Below are 13,866 nucleotides of genomic sequence, written 5' to 3'. Positions count from 1 at the left end.
GACATCTCTTCCACTGACTAAAGGGCCCCTGAAATCCACCCCTGTATGACACAGAGGATCATTCAGGAGTGGAGGAATGCACTCCTCCATTTCCAGCCCCTTGCTTCATATCCTGGGGCACAGCCCTACAGCTCTGCTGCCCTGTGCCCCCTCCCCAGAAGCAAATCTGACCTCCACCCTTGTGAAACTAGATCACCAAATTGCCCTCGTATTATTTTTTTTTCTTACTGAAGGATGCTAAGATCTTTCAAGTTTAGTAAAGAAATGATCACTCTTACAAAATTCGCTCTGTTGTATAAACAAGAGGAAACTTTCTGAGCTCTCCAATTCACTAAAATCTTAAAATGTACTGTATGTGGGTTCAAAAAACGACCACCCTCAGCCGTGGAGTAAAACTCCTGTGAAGGCCACTAAATATAAAGATGCTCTATCTGGCAGATTTAGTTCCAGAGTCCAGAAGTGCTGGAGACTGGGAAAATAGTCTGACAAACTATGTGAAAGTATATGCTTGTCCTGCTCTAGTACTGTTCCCCATGCCTCTGCTACTGATCTCTATCACAGAAACTGTGCCAGGACCTGCACAGTGTGAACTAGTGATTCTTTTCACATATATTTTTATATACATACCACGTACTCCCGCTTATAACCACTTCCCAGTAATGCCGCCCGCTGTCAATGAATACGTTGCCAGCTACTCCATAGCTCCCTTGGCTTGTGAATCGCTCTGGTGTGTGACTCTTTTTGGAGGATGTTTCATCACGTTCCACTGTCAAGTTATCATGAGACACTTTCAATTTTCTATGAGCAGATTTGGGGTCCAGTTTAAATGGCTGACCTAGAGATGCAGAGACAAAGATGGCAGAAGGATGGTTTGGCTTTGATTTTGAAAAGGAGAGCGGATTAGGGAGCCTCTAAGAAGCCCTCAAGATTACATAACCATATTAATCTCCTCCTCTGAAGCATTCTTGAGATAAACTAACCTATTCTGCTCCCTGCAATAGCTAGTTTGCATTGTCAGTTTACTGTCAATCTCATTGTGCACTAACTTCTCCGTGTCGATAATCCCTGAAAAGAGCCCTGCATAATCATCATGCCCATTATCTCTGACCTAGAGGTAACCTGAATACTCTAATTCTTGCATGTAATTGAAACCAATATACATGCTAATAAAGGTCTGAGGGTTGCTTTTTTCACAGCATATTAGATTTAGAATAAATTGTGTTCTATTAATTCTCTAGGGACAAATCTCCATAATAACATCTTCATTGTTACTACAAAAAATATGATTTCAAATCCCACAAAATGAGTTTGAAAATAAGAAGAAGCACTAGCCTTGTCTGTTCGTTCACTCACAGCTTTATTTATAACAAGCACAGTCAACAATTCAGGATCGCTTTGGAAGGAAGCCCATGGGGTGCTGGATACTGTGCATTAAAAAGAAGGAAGTTAACTGTAACTTGGTCCAAATAATATGGTGTAAAAACATTTCTGAGGCTGTTGCTCTTGGCAAGTATCTTCGGCTGTAGCACAAGGTTTGTAGACAATAACAGGAAGCTTTTTGTTAAACCGAACCCTGTAGATATATAAAGCCCATCACAATTCTGACAGGCTTGCTCGTTGTGTCAAAAAGCAGAATGATCATTTACCTCCACCAAGAGACAACTAGGAAAGTATGACTCCACAAGTGGTCCAGCAAAGCTCTTTTCCCTTCTTACTGTCTTTCATATCCAGGGGAAAAAAATGTAAGCAGAAGATTTGATGACATGCACAGAAAACAGAAATGAGCACTCTCAGGAGGTCTGTGTGAGGCACTGACGCGTGTACTTCAAATAAGATGCAAATTGTTCAGTTATCTACTTTGGCAATGTGTATTTAGTTATGTATTATGGCCAAGTATAAAATAATGCCATTGGAAAGTCTCTGGGGGCACGTTTTACCTGCTTTTTCTTACCACTTGGTAGCAGTAAAATACCTACGGCCTGCCTCTCTAACTGGTTAGTAGCCTTTGTGTTGCTGAAGCGGTATCTGAAGGATGTCTTTCTCTGTACTGAATTGTATCCGGTCACATCTTTTCTCACAGTCACCCGAGAGATTGCTTTTGTGCCACACTGGGTCACAGAGAGACAAAATGATAAAAGAGTGCCATTTCCAGATGGGTCCTCTTGTTATGCATTTGCTTGTAGGTTACCAGGTTTAACAATACGCAGATTTTTGGTAGCAGATGTGGGGTTTGTATGAGCAGCTTTTACACAGAAGTGCAAGCCAGGTTACTGGCAGAAAGGAGAAAATCAGAAGCGTGTACATGCCATTCCCTGCAGCCTCCTTCTTGCAACATTCAGTATCTCCCCTCTTCGAGCACCCTCCCCTACAACAAGAAGATTTCAGAGGCTGCACAAATCCCAGTGTTCCCTTTCCAGCACTCAGAGCTGCCCGTGATGACTACATGACTGAGGGATTGGCTGGGACACAGGAAGAAAAAGGCTGAAAACCAGTCCTAAAATTGCTCTACTACATCTGCTAATAATTTGTGTAACCATTGTTTTTTTGAAGTGGGATCTCTGACTACTCTACCACCTTGTTGAACTCCATAAAAAAATGAGGGGGATGGAGTGAAGAAGTTTTCCAGTGTCCTAAGAAAGAGATCATTTTGGAGGATAAAATTAAACTAGCAATTATCTTATGAACACTATACAAAAATAAAATGTTTCATTGCAAACATAAGAAAAGTTTTTTCTTTGTAGAGGAAAAAGAATAGAGAGGACATTAAAACAAAACCACAAAAGAGTATTTTCCATCATTTCACATGTGAAGGCTCTGTTCCTAAATGATATTTCCAGTGACCAAACTACAGATGCATCTCTCTCTCAAAAAAAAAAAAATTAATTTCTGCACTGCTGAAGACTGGCAATCTTGAATTGAGTTAAATAAGCAGCTTTCATTGTGGGGAGCACTTCAAACAAGTTAAACTGCTCTGTGCTCTTGTATCTTCCAAAGATCAAACCTAAAAAGGAAGACAAGAAAGGAGAAGAATGCGTGCGTGCCGGATCTCATGTTACTCACTGTTTGTCTTGAGCTTGCCGGGCTCGCTGCTTCTGCTGCCCGCCTGATTAATGGCCTTAACAACGAAGATGTACTTAGTGCCACTCTGTAACCCATGCACTGTGTAGTGGTTTTGTTTGATATTGGGAACAATCATCCAGCTGTCGGCTGAGTTGCATAAACCTGCAATTTCAAACAGAGCACATCAGTCATAACATACTAAACACTTTATAACAGAGGAACATTTGGGGCACTCCCAAGCACCCAATGACCGATATGAATTTTGCTTCTGTGCCTTTTAAAGTGTTGTTACTTAGTTATTGAGTTGCTGCTTAATGCCACTAACTCATTTCATCAGCCCTCAGCCAAGGTACCTTTTAAGTTCTTGCTACGTGAAGTCAACCATAAAAAATGGGCATTTAAGAAATGACTCAGTGGAGGCACAAGCAGCCTGAGATTTTTCATATCCCAGCACAAGGAATTCTTTATTGCTTAAGAACTAGAGGATTATGGAGATCCCATCAATCTACTGTTTGGATTAATGAACTCAGTTTAAGCCTCAGAAAACTAGCGTAAGCAGTAAAGCTAGGAGGGCTGGGGAGGCACCTTTGCTGACGGTACCCAGGTATGCATTCTTCAGGACCTGAAGCAAGTCATGGGAGGTCAAACAGGGCAGAGCACGGGCTTCAGAGCAAGCTTTGGCTCTTACACTCCAGACTTTGTCAGTATGTAATCTAAGCCAGTAAATTTAATGGATGCAACTTTTTGATTTATGTCCTCATGGTCAGATGTCAGATGGGGAAAAGCTGGGTAATTTTCCAGTTGCAAACTTTTTGGGGTACTTTTGATGCTTACCACAGAAATATAATATGTAGGAAGTCAGTAAAATAAGGGAGGAGCAATATCATCTTCAAAACAGGAAAATGCTCCATTAAGATGAACTTATTCATCTAGATACATTTTTCCTACTGTGATATAACTTCAATGGCAGTCAGTCACCCATATTACTTACTGTACATTTTGAACAGCTTCTGGTCTAATGGATCCCCAGTCTAATAGCTCTCTTATTATAAATGTTCACATAAATAACAAATCTAACATTCACAAAGTATATATATATTTACAACCTTTTACATAGTTATGCAGCTAGAAAAGGATACATGCAGATGGAAGTGTATGCATGCATGTGCATATATAAGTCTGGAAAACTTAAAAGAAAAATGCTTGACTGGATTAGGAACCTGACAGACTTCTTGGTCTCTGCCTTTACTGGGCATTGAATATGTTATGAAAGCTACTGTGTTATTAAACAACAGCTCTCAGTTTTTAACTAATGTTTTACTAGCAAACCAGTAAGTACTAGTGAAGAGAATCTTTTAGAAGTCACTATTAATTTCAGCTCTGCATATTAGCCAATACAAAACCTTTCTGTAAAGTAAAAATTAAAAGGCTACTGGACACAAACCTTGAAAGAAAAAATCCTGTCATACAGGTTTACAGACTCATAACCATACTGGGAGATTCCTTCCTAATGTGGGAAGTGCTTTTCGTAACAAAAGATCATTAGAAACAGAACTCAACCCCCAAATTTCAATGTAAGAATTATGTAGCTTTTGCCTCAAAGTTCTTTTATATTACACAGCATCCTTAAGAGGCAGGCAGCTGTTCATCCTCCCGTGCAAATGGGAAACTGAGGCACAGTTTCAGATGGGACTCACATCACCTCGTCATCTAGTGAAGAGCTGCAACGCCTAACCTATTTTTCTGGACTCTGAGGAGAGGCAGAAATCAGTGAATAGTTTATTTCACTTCTCCAGGTGTGAACATCCTACCACAAGTGCCTTTCTTTTCTTGGCCACAGAGGAAGACTAGGTGACTAGCATAGGTGAGATCTCTAAGGTCAGGTATCTAAAAGGAGGTGAGATGAACCGCCCCGCCACCCTGATTTGAAGTCTGGAAGTCTAAGCCTGTGGTTGAACTCATACATGGGTTGTGGCCTTTGGACCATGAGTTACCAGCATGAGAACATTTATTTATTGCAGTTTTCTGGTGTAAAGTGGGAAAAAAGAATTCTAGTATGTTCCTTATGCTCCAACCAGTGAGCATCGCACCCTGACCACATGTAGCCTCCCTAAATATCAGCTACAAGGGATTCAAACAATTTGCTATATGTGGATAGAAGCAGCAAAGAAAAGCAACCTTGTAGCACTGTTTTTCTCAAGACTATTGAAAAACTAGATCATATAGAGCAATCATCTTGTCTACCTCCTGTAGAAAAAGAAGCCAGTGTTAATACCCCTTGAAAACCCCAGTTGTGCCCAGTACTTGTAGTAAACTGCTTATAGCAACACCTGTCCATGTCGTGTTTCACTGAACCATACATACTGAATGATACTTATTCTTTTAGGCTGGGTGTGAATAGGTTTCCCAAGAGGAAGAAAGGAAATAAAAGCAGCAGTTTCCTGGCATACTGTATGTCACTGACTGCTCAGAGGATTCCTCATCTGCTCCCAATAAAAATTTGTCACAGGTATTAAAGGCACACTTGTTCTGTAGCTGAACAACCACACTGATTTCGCATTGAAACCATCACTTACCTGACTCATAGGTGCTACTGCAAAGTAAGTGTTGAATTAAAATAAAATAAAATGAAGCACTGGATTTAGAGGTGGTGCAGCATGCGCAGACAGTCCTTAATTCAGACGCCTCTGATGGGCTAACAAATAACATAAGACAGTAACCGGGATGGATCCAGACAGTGGTCCTGAAAGTGTCTTCTCCTTCCACAAGCACACTTTGAAAGCAAAGGTCTATGGTATACATGGGCCATATATAAACAAACCCTTACACAGACACAGAAATGCCCAGATTTTTGCTAAATCATCTTGAAACTAGATTTGTATGAGCCACTACAACTCTCTAAAGGGCAGATTTTTCAGGCTTGCATTACACTTTTTATGATACCCTCCAGAGGCTGATTGGTCCTTAATGAAGTATAAAACTTGGACCTAAATAGGTATATGAAGGACTGTAAAGGTAAAGTTGCATTGCTATGAGTCTCCTCTCCAGTCTATCCTCTCCTCCCATGTATGAGGATTTACACATACCCAATATTCACTAGTCTGTAAATACTTACACAGAGTAAATTATTGTATTATTAAATAATCCATAATGATTAATTTAGATTTCTGTGTATAGAAGGCAGAGCCACAATAATTTTGGGTATTGCTACATCTTGGCTTCTGCTGCTGAGGTTAATGTCAAAACACTCACAGGCAGATATATGTACATTCATCCTACCTGAGCTTGAACAAAGAGCAGTGTTCCAGAGTTAGGACCTTACCTACCCTAAACTCGCTGCACAGTCAATAGAGAGAGCTGGGAACCCTCTGTTTGACCTCACTCATGTTCTAGGGGAAGGCTTTATCCTCTTCGATGACACAAGACACCTTGAGTTTCGTTTCTTTGCCCTTTCAGTCTTAGACATCCCAGACTACCGGCGTACAATAAATGTTGGATGTGCAGTGACTGATGGTTCCTTTGCTCGACAAACCTTGCTGTCCCAACAAGTTGGCTCTTGCTTATGCACCAAGGGGCTCAGTGATGTGTCCATGTGCTTCCTGACTGTGAACTATTTGATAAAAGGCTTTAAATTGAACTTTGATTAAAAAATCTTGGGAATTAAGTTTTGATGGTGTCAAACTACAAGTCCAAAATCCTTCAAAACAGAGAACAGTAACTGGGGGCAGCCAGGTTAAGCTTTTAGGTATGAAAGAATATTTTGTCACTGCATCAAAAGAATTTGTCTCCAGTTATGTCCTGTCAGGACAGCGTTTCTTCTCTGAATACAAAAGAAGATGATGAAGAGAGTTCAGGGAAAAAGAGCCAGCAGCCTGGTAACGTGGGCATCTGGGGGTAGCATTTGCCCTCTCCGCTCCGTGCCGGCGGCAGCAGGTTAAGTGGAACAGCACACATTTTCTCCCCACTGGCGCCGCAGCAGGAGTTAAGGGTCTCCTATTGTACCCACTCCTAATCCAGGCTACATTCACGTTTCTTGTTTCAAAAACCCAGGGCTTTTTACAGGGTTATGCAGGTGGTAAAACAATGTATTTTAAAACTGTAGCCTAGAAAAATGTAGAGAATTTAAATTACATCCTGGAATGGTGCAGTGAGCACAGTGATGTCCGTACAGGATGTGTGAGTTTTCAAAACAAGTTTCTCAGAGTCTGGAGGTAATAATTTGTAAAGCTATTTCCCTGGTGTTGGCTGTTGATGCGCTTTAAAAAACAGATGGGAAAAATCTCAAGGTGTAAATCCTCCTAAAATTTACACTGGTAGATTTTAATAAAATATATCTTCTTGAGAACTGGAAGAGGAGCACAAAAGTCATGGGAAAGTTATTTAATCTCTTTAGTATTTTAATTATTTTAAAATGCTTTATTTAAATAAATTATTACCAACTCGCATTGGTAGAACAAATACAGTAGGTGAAGGTAACAGATAGCTCTCTACCCCCATTTTGCATTCCCACACGAAAGAAAATAATATATGCAGGTTTTCTGCAAAACACATCACTTTTTTTTTTTAAGAAATACACTTTTTTATCATTTTCAAGAGGAAAAAGTTTTCTGGGTTTTATCCCATTTTGCTTTCGTGCCATTAGAAGATACTCACTAAAATCATCGGTAGAAGTCTGAAGATTATAAGGAATCTGCTTTTAATAAATTAAAACTTCCAGAAACAGACAAAAGCTAGACTATTCAAAAATTTAACTGGTGAATCATAAATTCACCGTTTTTCATGGACGCTTGGGTTCCTAATTGTCTTATAACCTTCAACAGAATTTTATCCTATCTCATAGGAAGAGTAACCATGTAACACTGAAAAGGTTCTGACACTACACTGTATCCTTAATACAGTGATTTCTAGTCATTAGCTGATGTAACTAACCTAAATTCCATTTACTAGGAAAGAGAGAATTATTTATTGCTTTTTGTCTTGAAGAGAGAGATGTGTTTTTTCATGAAGACATCTTGTATCACAGCTAGTAAAAAACTAGCTGGGTGTTTAAATTTTAACCTGAAGCACACTAAAGCAAATCCATGATGTTAAAAAAATACATTCTCAATAAATACTTGAAAATTTATTGAAATGGCATAATGAAATTATAATGCATGTTAGCTAGCTAGTGACAAAGTCATTTTAAAAGCCTTTACAATATTCAGATTGCAGGTGATTAGCTGCCTCTCAGAAATGCAAATGTGCGAATGGTGTAACTGAGAACAACTGCTTTAGTAAAAGCCTGCTTAATTTAAAGTTCTGTATTGCTCTTATGCACAGAACAGGGCTGCCAAGCATTTAATAGGCAAGCAGTTTGGCCACATTTGGAAATAATCTTTCCTGTATGAAATAGGATTCAAAATGAAATACTCTGTTTGGACCTTTTCCATCAAATGTTAACTCTCCAATTTTTCAGTTAATAAAAAAGAATATAGTTGATTATGTTGGATAGAAAATACACTAGAAAAACATAGCGTTGCTTGTTTTTGTTACTGAATTCTTAGCAATCTCTGAATGATATATGCCTCTGGTGGGGGAAATGTACTGAGGAGTGGAAAGTGCAGTCAGTCTGGCTATGTGGTTTTAAGAAACCGATTCCAAAATAACAGCCTCCATTAGCACAGTAGGTGGGTATGTATGCAAAGTGATTCTTATTGTCTCAGGGGAAAAAAGCTTGTTGGTTTAATGCGGTACTCTAGCTACTCCCTCGTGACTAATTCATAGCTACAAAAACACAGAACTGAAGACAATCTCTGAACCTGTTTACATTATCCGCTATAGGCAACACACAATACCAATGTAAACTTGTTGGGATATGACAGAGAAATAACTTTTAAAAATAACTATGTGCAACAGCATGCAAATGCCATAAAGAGAAAGAAATTTGTGCTAATCCAAAATGTATTCTATTAAAACAGGATTTAAAAAAAAATTATCACCTAGTTTCAGTTCATCAAAATAGGAAGGCTGCAGTGCAGTGCCTCCTAATGCCACTTACAGTGAAAATAGCTCTCTGTGTTCAACCACACTACCAAGTACACTCCGATATTCTAGGGGCAATCTTGGAAAGTCATTTATAAAAGTTGGGATATTGGGACCTTCCGCAGGACAAAGAATATAATCCGACAAAGTGAAGAAACATCCAAGCAGTGTTCTGAGTAAAATCAGGATGTTAGTGAGCACATCTCCAGTACCAGTGAAGTTGGAAGGAACTGGGAGAGCCTCACATGGCAGAAACCTGGGCAGATCTGTAGCACGTTAGATTTGGTGGGAACATCTCCATTGGAGGTGTTCAAGTCTACATTAAATAATGAAATTAAAAAAACCCTTTACAACATTTAAAAAATCCTTCCACATATACTTATATATGCACCTATTTAATTTGGGTTAACATTATAGCTTTCAATTAAATTGAACCTAACAGCCATGATATTTGTGTAAAAGCCAGCTGCATTAAAAAAAAAAAGGAAAAGGGCCAGTTCTTTCATTTCTTCCTACTGTCATTTAAGGTCTTCAGAGCATTTTGTAAACAAAGGCTCTTACAGTGTTAATTTGTTTTCTCTTCAAACTTTTAATGACACCATTTTTGCAAAGTGATAAAATGAAAGTTCAGACTGCACACTGAGCACTTTGTGCTATACCCAAAATTATCATATTTCATCTCTGAAAGTAGACTAATTGATACATGTTTTGCAGATCAAAGCTTTCACCTCCACACGGGAAACCTACAATACAGCCTAAAAATGAAATACCTTGTTATTTATTCTCTAGTAAGCGAAGAGTAAAACCCCACATCACAAATGTGTGGTATTGTGTGGAAATGGCACACCTTTCTGCTGCTATGTTCACACATAGTGCCAATAACTGACTTGCATAAAGTCTTCAAGCATAAAGCCATGGGCAAAAAATGGGTTAGAAAACAAGCAATGTACTGTGTTATCATTAAGTCCTCTCTGCTTAGTAGTGATTAATCAGGGAAGCTTTTCCTTCCTTATCTACCTTGCTCCAATTTGTTCCAAATTACTGTTAGACCTTTTTGTTATCCGGCTTGCTCAGATGTAGGAGTATGTGTTCAAGTTTACTTGGTCTTTCCAGCAGTTTTAAATTTTATGGTGTGTTGTCCAAAATTAGGCTGTTCAGTGAAATACTAAATGGAGGTTTTGGCAAAACACTCATCAAATTTTCAGTAGTCCACCTTATTTTTTAGTCAATCCTGAATACCATAATATATTCACAGTATGCTACTTAAAAATGATGTTAAAATGCCAGCACGTGAATCCTAAGATATCCTTTCAGATGGCTTGGAAAACTACAGTTTAGTGATGGAGAAAATGAGGTGCACACAGCAACAGAGTAGTCAGTGCAAGAGTTTGGCTCAGTACTGAAACATGGCATAGATGGCACCATTTTCCCAGAAAGCACGTAAACTTGTCCACACTGCTGACTTTCAGCAAAGTATCTCAACAAATTTTGTAAGAAGAAAACCACTTCTGCACTGGATCAGAACTAAGTCTATGTAGCTCAGTGCGTGGCTGGGATATCTGATGGTGGACGAAAGCAAGAGTGTAGGAAGGTGTTAAGGAACAGGGGAAGCACACGGCGATCATGTCTCACCAGGCTCTCCCAGGTCTCAACAGTTTACAGCTCTGGGATTTCCTGAGCCAGAAGGAAATCTCTGCACTTCATTGTTCTCAGTGGATTTTTCTTGCATGATCTGTCCAGTCCTCTCTTGAACTCACAAACACAACAACCCTCTGTGGCAATGAGTTCCCAAGTTAAATACGTGTTGACTGAACAACCTCCGCCTTTTGACCGATTTGGTTCATTTCAGAATTCTTGTTTCATAAAGCAAGTATGTGTCAGCTAGTGGTATTCCTGTTAAACATACAGGGAACAGGAAGAAGTTAAGTGACTTCTCCAAATTCATAGTCAATGACCACTATGCACTGAACCCAGAAGTGTTGACTTCCTGGCCAAAGATTAGACAATATATTTTTCTCTGAGGAATAGTTATTTAACAACAAAACAATCCAAGGAATAATCAGTAAGTTTGTTCATTAAGGAAAGTCACAGATTCAAAACTGAGAGTGTATTTAATAAAAAATGTGCTACAATACAAGATATAAAGCAAAGATTGTTAATGTCATTATAAATCAAAGTAAGTTACCATATTAATTGTTGTTCCACTGATGTTTGCTGCCTTAGCCTTCAGTATACTAACTGAGACCTATGCTTTGTAGCCTTGAAGACAGTAAAAAACAGAGGGAAGGACTTAATCTGTATTTCTGACAAAGGTCCAGTTGTCAAAGTTACCTAAATGACAACGGGGCTGCAGTTCTAACTAAAACTAATGACCAGTTCAACACAGGGTCCTGAGTGCCTGACTAGCCCAAACAATAGAACCGAGGTCTTTGTCCCTGTTACATCTGCAACACGGGACCTAGGACCCAAGCAACAAGTCCTGTTAACATGAACAATACTTGTGCCTTTGGGAATATGTGGTTTTAGTCTTCGAGAGTTCCCACTACATGGCACTCCCAGAAAAGACAAAAGAAATTTTAACTGAATTAATTCTGAATTTTAAAACCTTTTGAATTCATAATTGGTTTGGATTTAAATCTTCCTAGAAAATATTTTTTTCCTTTTGTTCTTGGCAGTACATTATATTTAAAGGCATTTGGTTTACAGAGAAACCACGAGGAAAGAGCACTGGGGAAGAGAAGGTTTATACTTACTAACAACATTAGCTTGTCCAGTGAAGATGGTGTACTGCAGCTCGTAAGAGACCACACTGAACTCATCATCCGATGTCCAGTGGACAGTAATGGTATCATAAGAAGCTGTACAGAGCTCTTCTCGAATGGTGGGTGGGTTGGGAGCTGAGAGATACAACAGAGGAGACTTATTGACACAATCAGTAAAATGTTTCCCTTCTCACCTGAGATTAGAGGATTGCGTCTGATGTATGAGTTTGTAGTTATACCATCCAACAGACTTTTCAATGACTTTTTGCTAATTCCAGGAGTAACTTTGATTATCAATAAATTGTTGCAAAAAAATTCTTACTATCAATATAACCACCTAAGAACTCAAGATTTTGAAAATATTTTGTATTAAAATAGCTTTAGTTTCAGATGCCTTAGCACAAGTGATGTGTTGGTGGTCACATTAAACTGTGATTAAATGGGTAAAATCGATGTATTACTTTTTCTAGGGTTGTTCTGACCATCACACCAAAATTAGCAAAGTTTCATTGATGCATGTATCAAGAGGCGAGAGTCAACACTCTTCACTGTTGACTTGAAAGCAGTGTTTGCCTAGCCTATCTTACCAGAGATTGGCGTAAGTAGTATTTAAGAAATATAAATTTGGGGAAGACTTCAAATACTCATGCTTTCATGCTCGACCTTCTCCTCCCTCCAAATTCATTTTTAATTTATTCCCTAGCTATCCTTTCTAATATAGATGCACATAATTTCTGTTGGCTATACAACTCACTTTTTTTCAGCCTTACATAAGAAGTTCTTATCATAACATCATGATTGTATGACTATTACAACCTGATCTTCAATGTCATTGCCAATTAAATAATTCTAGAAAAAAATCCAAACACTTTATATTAAAGTTGTCCCTCTGTTTCTTTTTTTTTTTAATCAACAAGCAAGATCTCTGTGTAGCAAGCTATACATTCTTCTCCCATATTAACATATAGGTTTCTTTTAAAGACCTATTTAAAGAAGTGAAACTTGAAGCAAACTTCTTAGGTCTCAATTTTCCTCATTTGCATTCTTTACAAAGCCAAACACCTAAATAAGAAACAAATGAGTCTTTCTTTGAAAGACTGGTGGGTCTTCCTGCATGTTTGTCTGGGTGGGAGCTGCATTCCTAATCATCTTCCCTACATGCCACCATGGAAAAAAAAAACTCCTTGTGCTTAATAGTGTTCCTCCCAGCTGTCACAGAGTGAGGAAGGAGGGCACTCAAGCTGAAACAATCAAAATACACCTGTATTAAAAGAAAAAGCAGGCAACTCTGAATGGTATTTTTGCTGTCAGCTCTTTAACTTCTGTTAGCCACAAATAACGGCCTCAAAAAAAGTCCCTCTCAAGGAATTCCACCTCTACTTTTGCAACATCTTACTTTTATGAAACATCTATTTTACTTTCCATTAAGAATTTTTATAGTTCATGTCCCTGGTTTACTGATGTATGTCCCAAGGATTAAAGTGCAGATGCATTTCCAAGCAGCCTCTTTCAACCAAGGAGCATAAGGAAATGTTCAACTGTCTTTCATGATATGACCATGATTTGTGATGCTCTAAATATTGTAGCACAGAAGCTTACCAATGCCTTTTTCTTTTAACTCGGCAGAGGAACCCATGGGACAGATAGGTATTAACAGAAAGAGAGAAAAATGAACTAAAATAAGAACAGTCACCCAGGAGGGGAATATAAACAAAAGGAGGAGAAAAAACCCTGCAGGAGAAAAAACCTTCTGGAAAGGTTAGTGCTGCCGTTTAGAGGTTCTGTATAACTGAGGCCAACTAACTGTTGTGAGGGCTATGCAGTACTGCATTGGTCCCATCAGCTATGCTTCAAAACTGTATGCAGCAGAACAATCACTGGAGCTTTTCTTTTTTTTTCCCTATACCTGAGGCTCCATTTTCATATTTTGCCAGTCCCCGAAGGCAAAAAAAAAAAATTGGAAAAAATATTAATTACAGACATACAAGTGGATCCACTTTTTTGGGGTGCTAGTATTCAACTA

The 13,866-nt window shown here is 38.7% G+C and overlaps 1 protein-coding gene across 4 annotated transcripts in view; it reads right to left on the bottom strand.

Moving 5' to 3' along the window:
• The window catches only part of MID1 (midline 1), a 161,235-nt gene that overhangs the window by 13,841 nt on the left and 133,528 nt on the right, over positions 1 to 13,866 (bottom strand). For all 4 annotated transcript variants that reach the window (XM_069770411.1, XM_069770414.1, XM_069770412.1 and 1 more), the window contains exons 7-9: positions 11,835 to 11,978; positions 3,061 to 3,222; positions 628 to 835 (exon numbers count right to left, since the gene is read on the bottom strand). In XM_069770411.1, coding sequence (XP_069626512.1) covers positions 628 to 835; positions 3,061 to 3,222; positions 11,835 to 11,978 — 514 coding nt within the window. The remainder of the gene's footprint in view (positions 1 to 627; positions 836 to 3,060; positions 3,223 to 11,834; positions 11,979 to 13,866) is intronic.

Source organism: Haliaeetus albicilla, chromosome 25 (assembly GCF_947461875.1).
Source record: "Haliaeetus albicilla chromosome 25, bHalAlb1.1, whole genome shotgun sequence".
Lineage (NCBI taxonomy): Eukaryota > Metazoa > Chordata > Aves > Accipitriformes > Accipitridae > Haliaeetus > Haliaeetus albicilla.
This window is presented reverse-complemented; position numbering and strand designations above follow the sequence as displayed.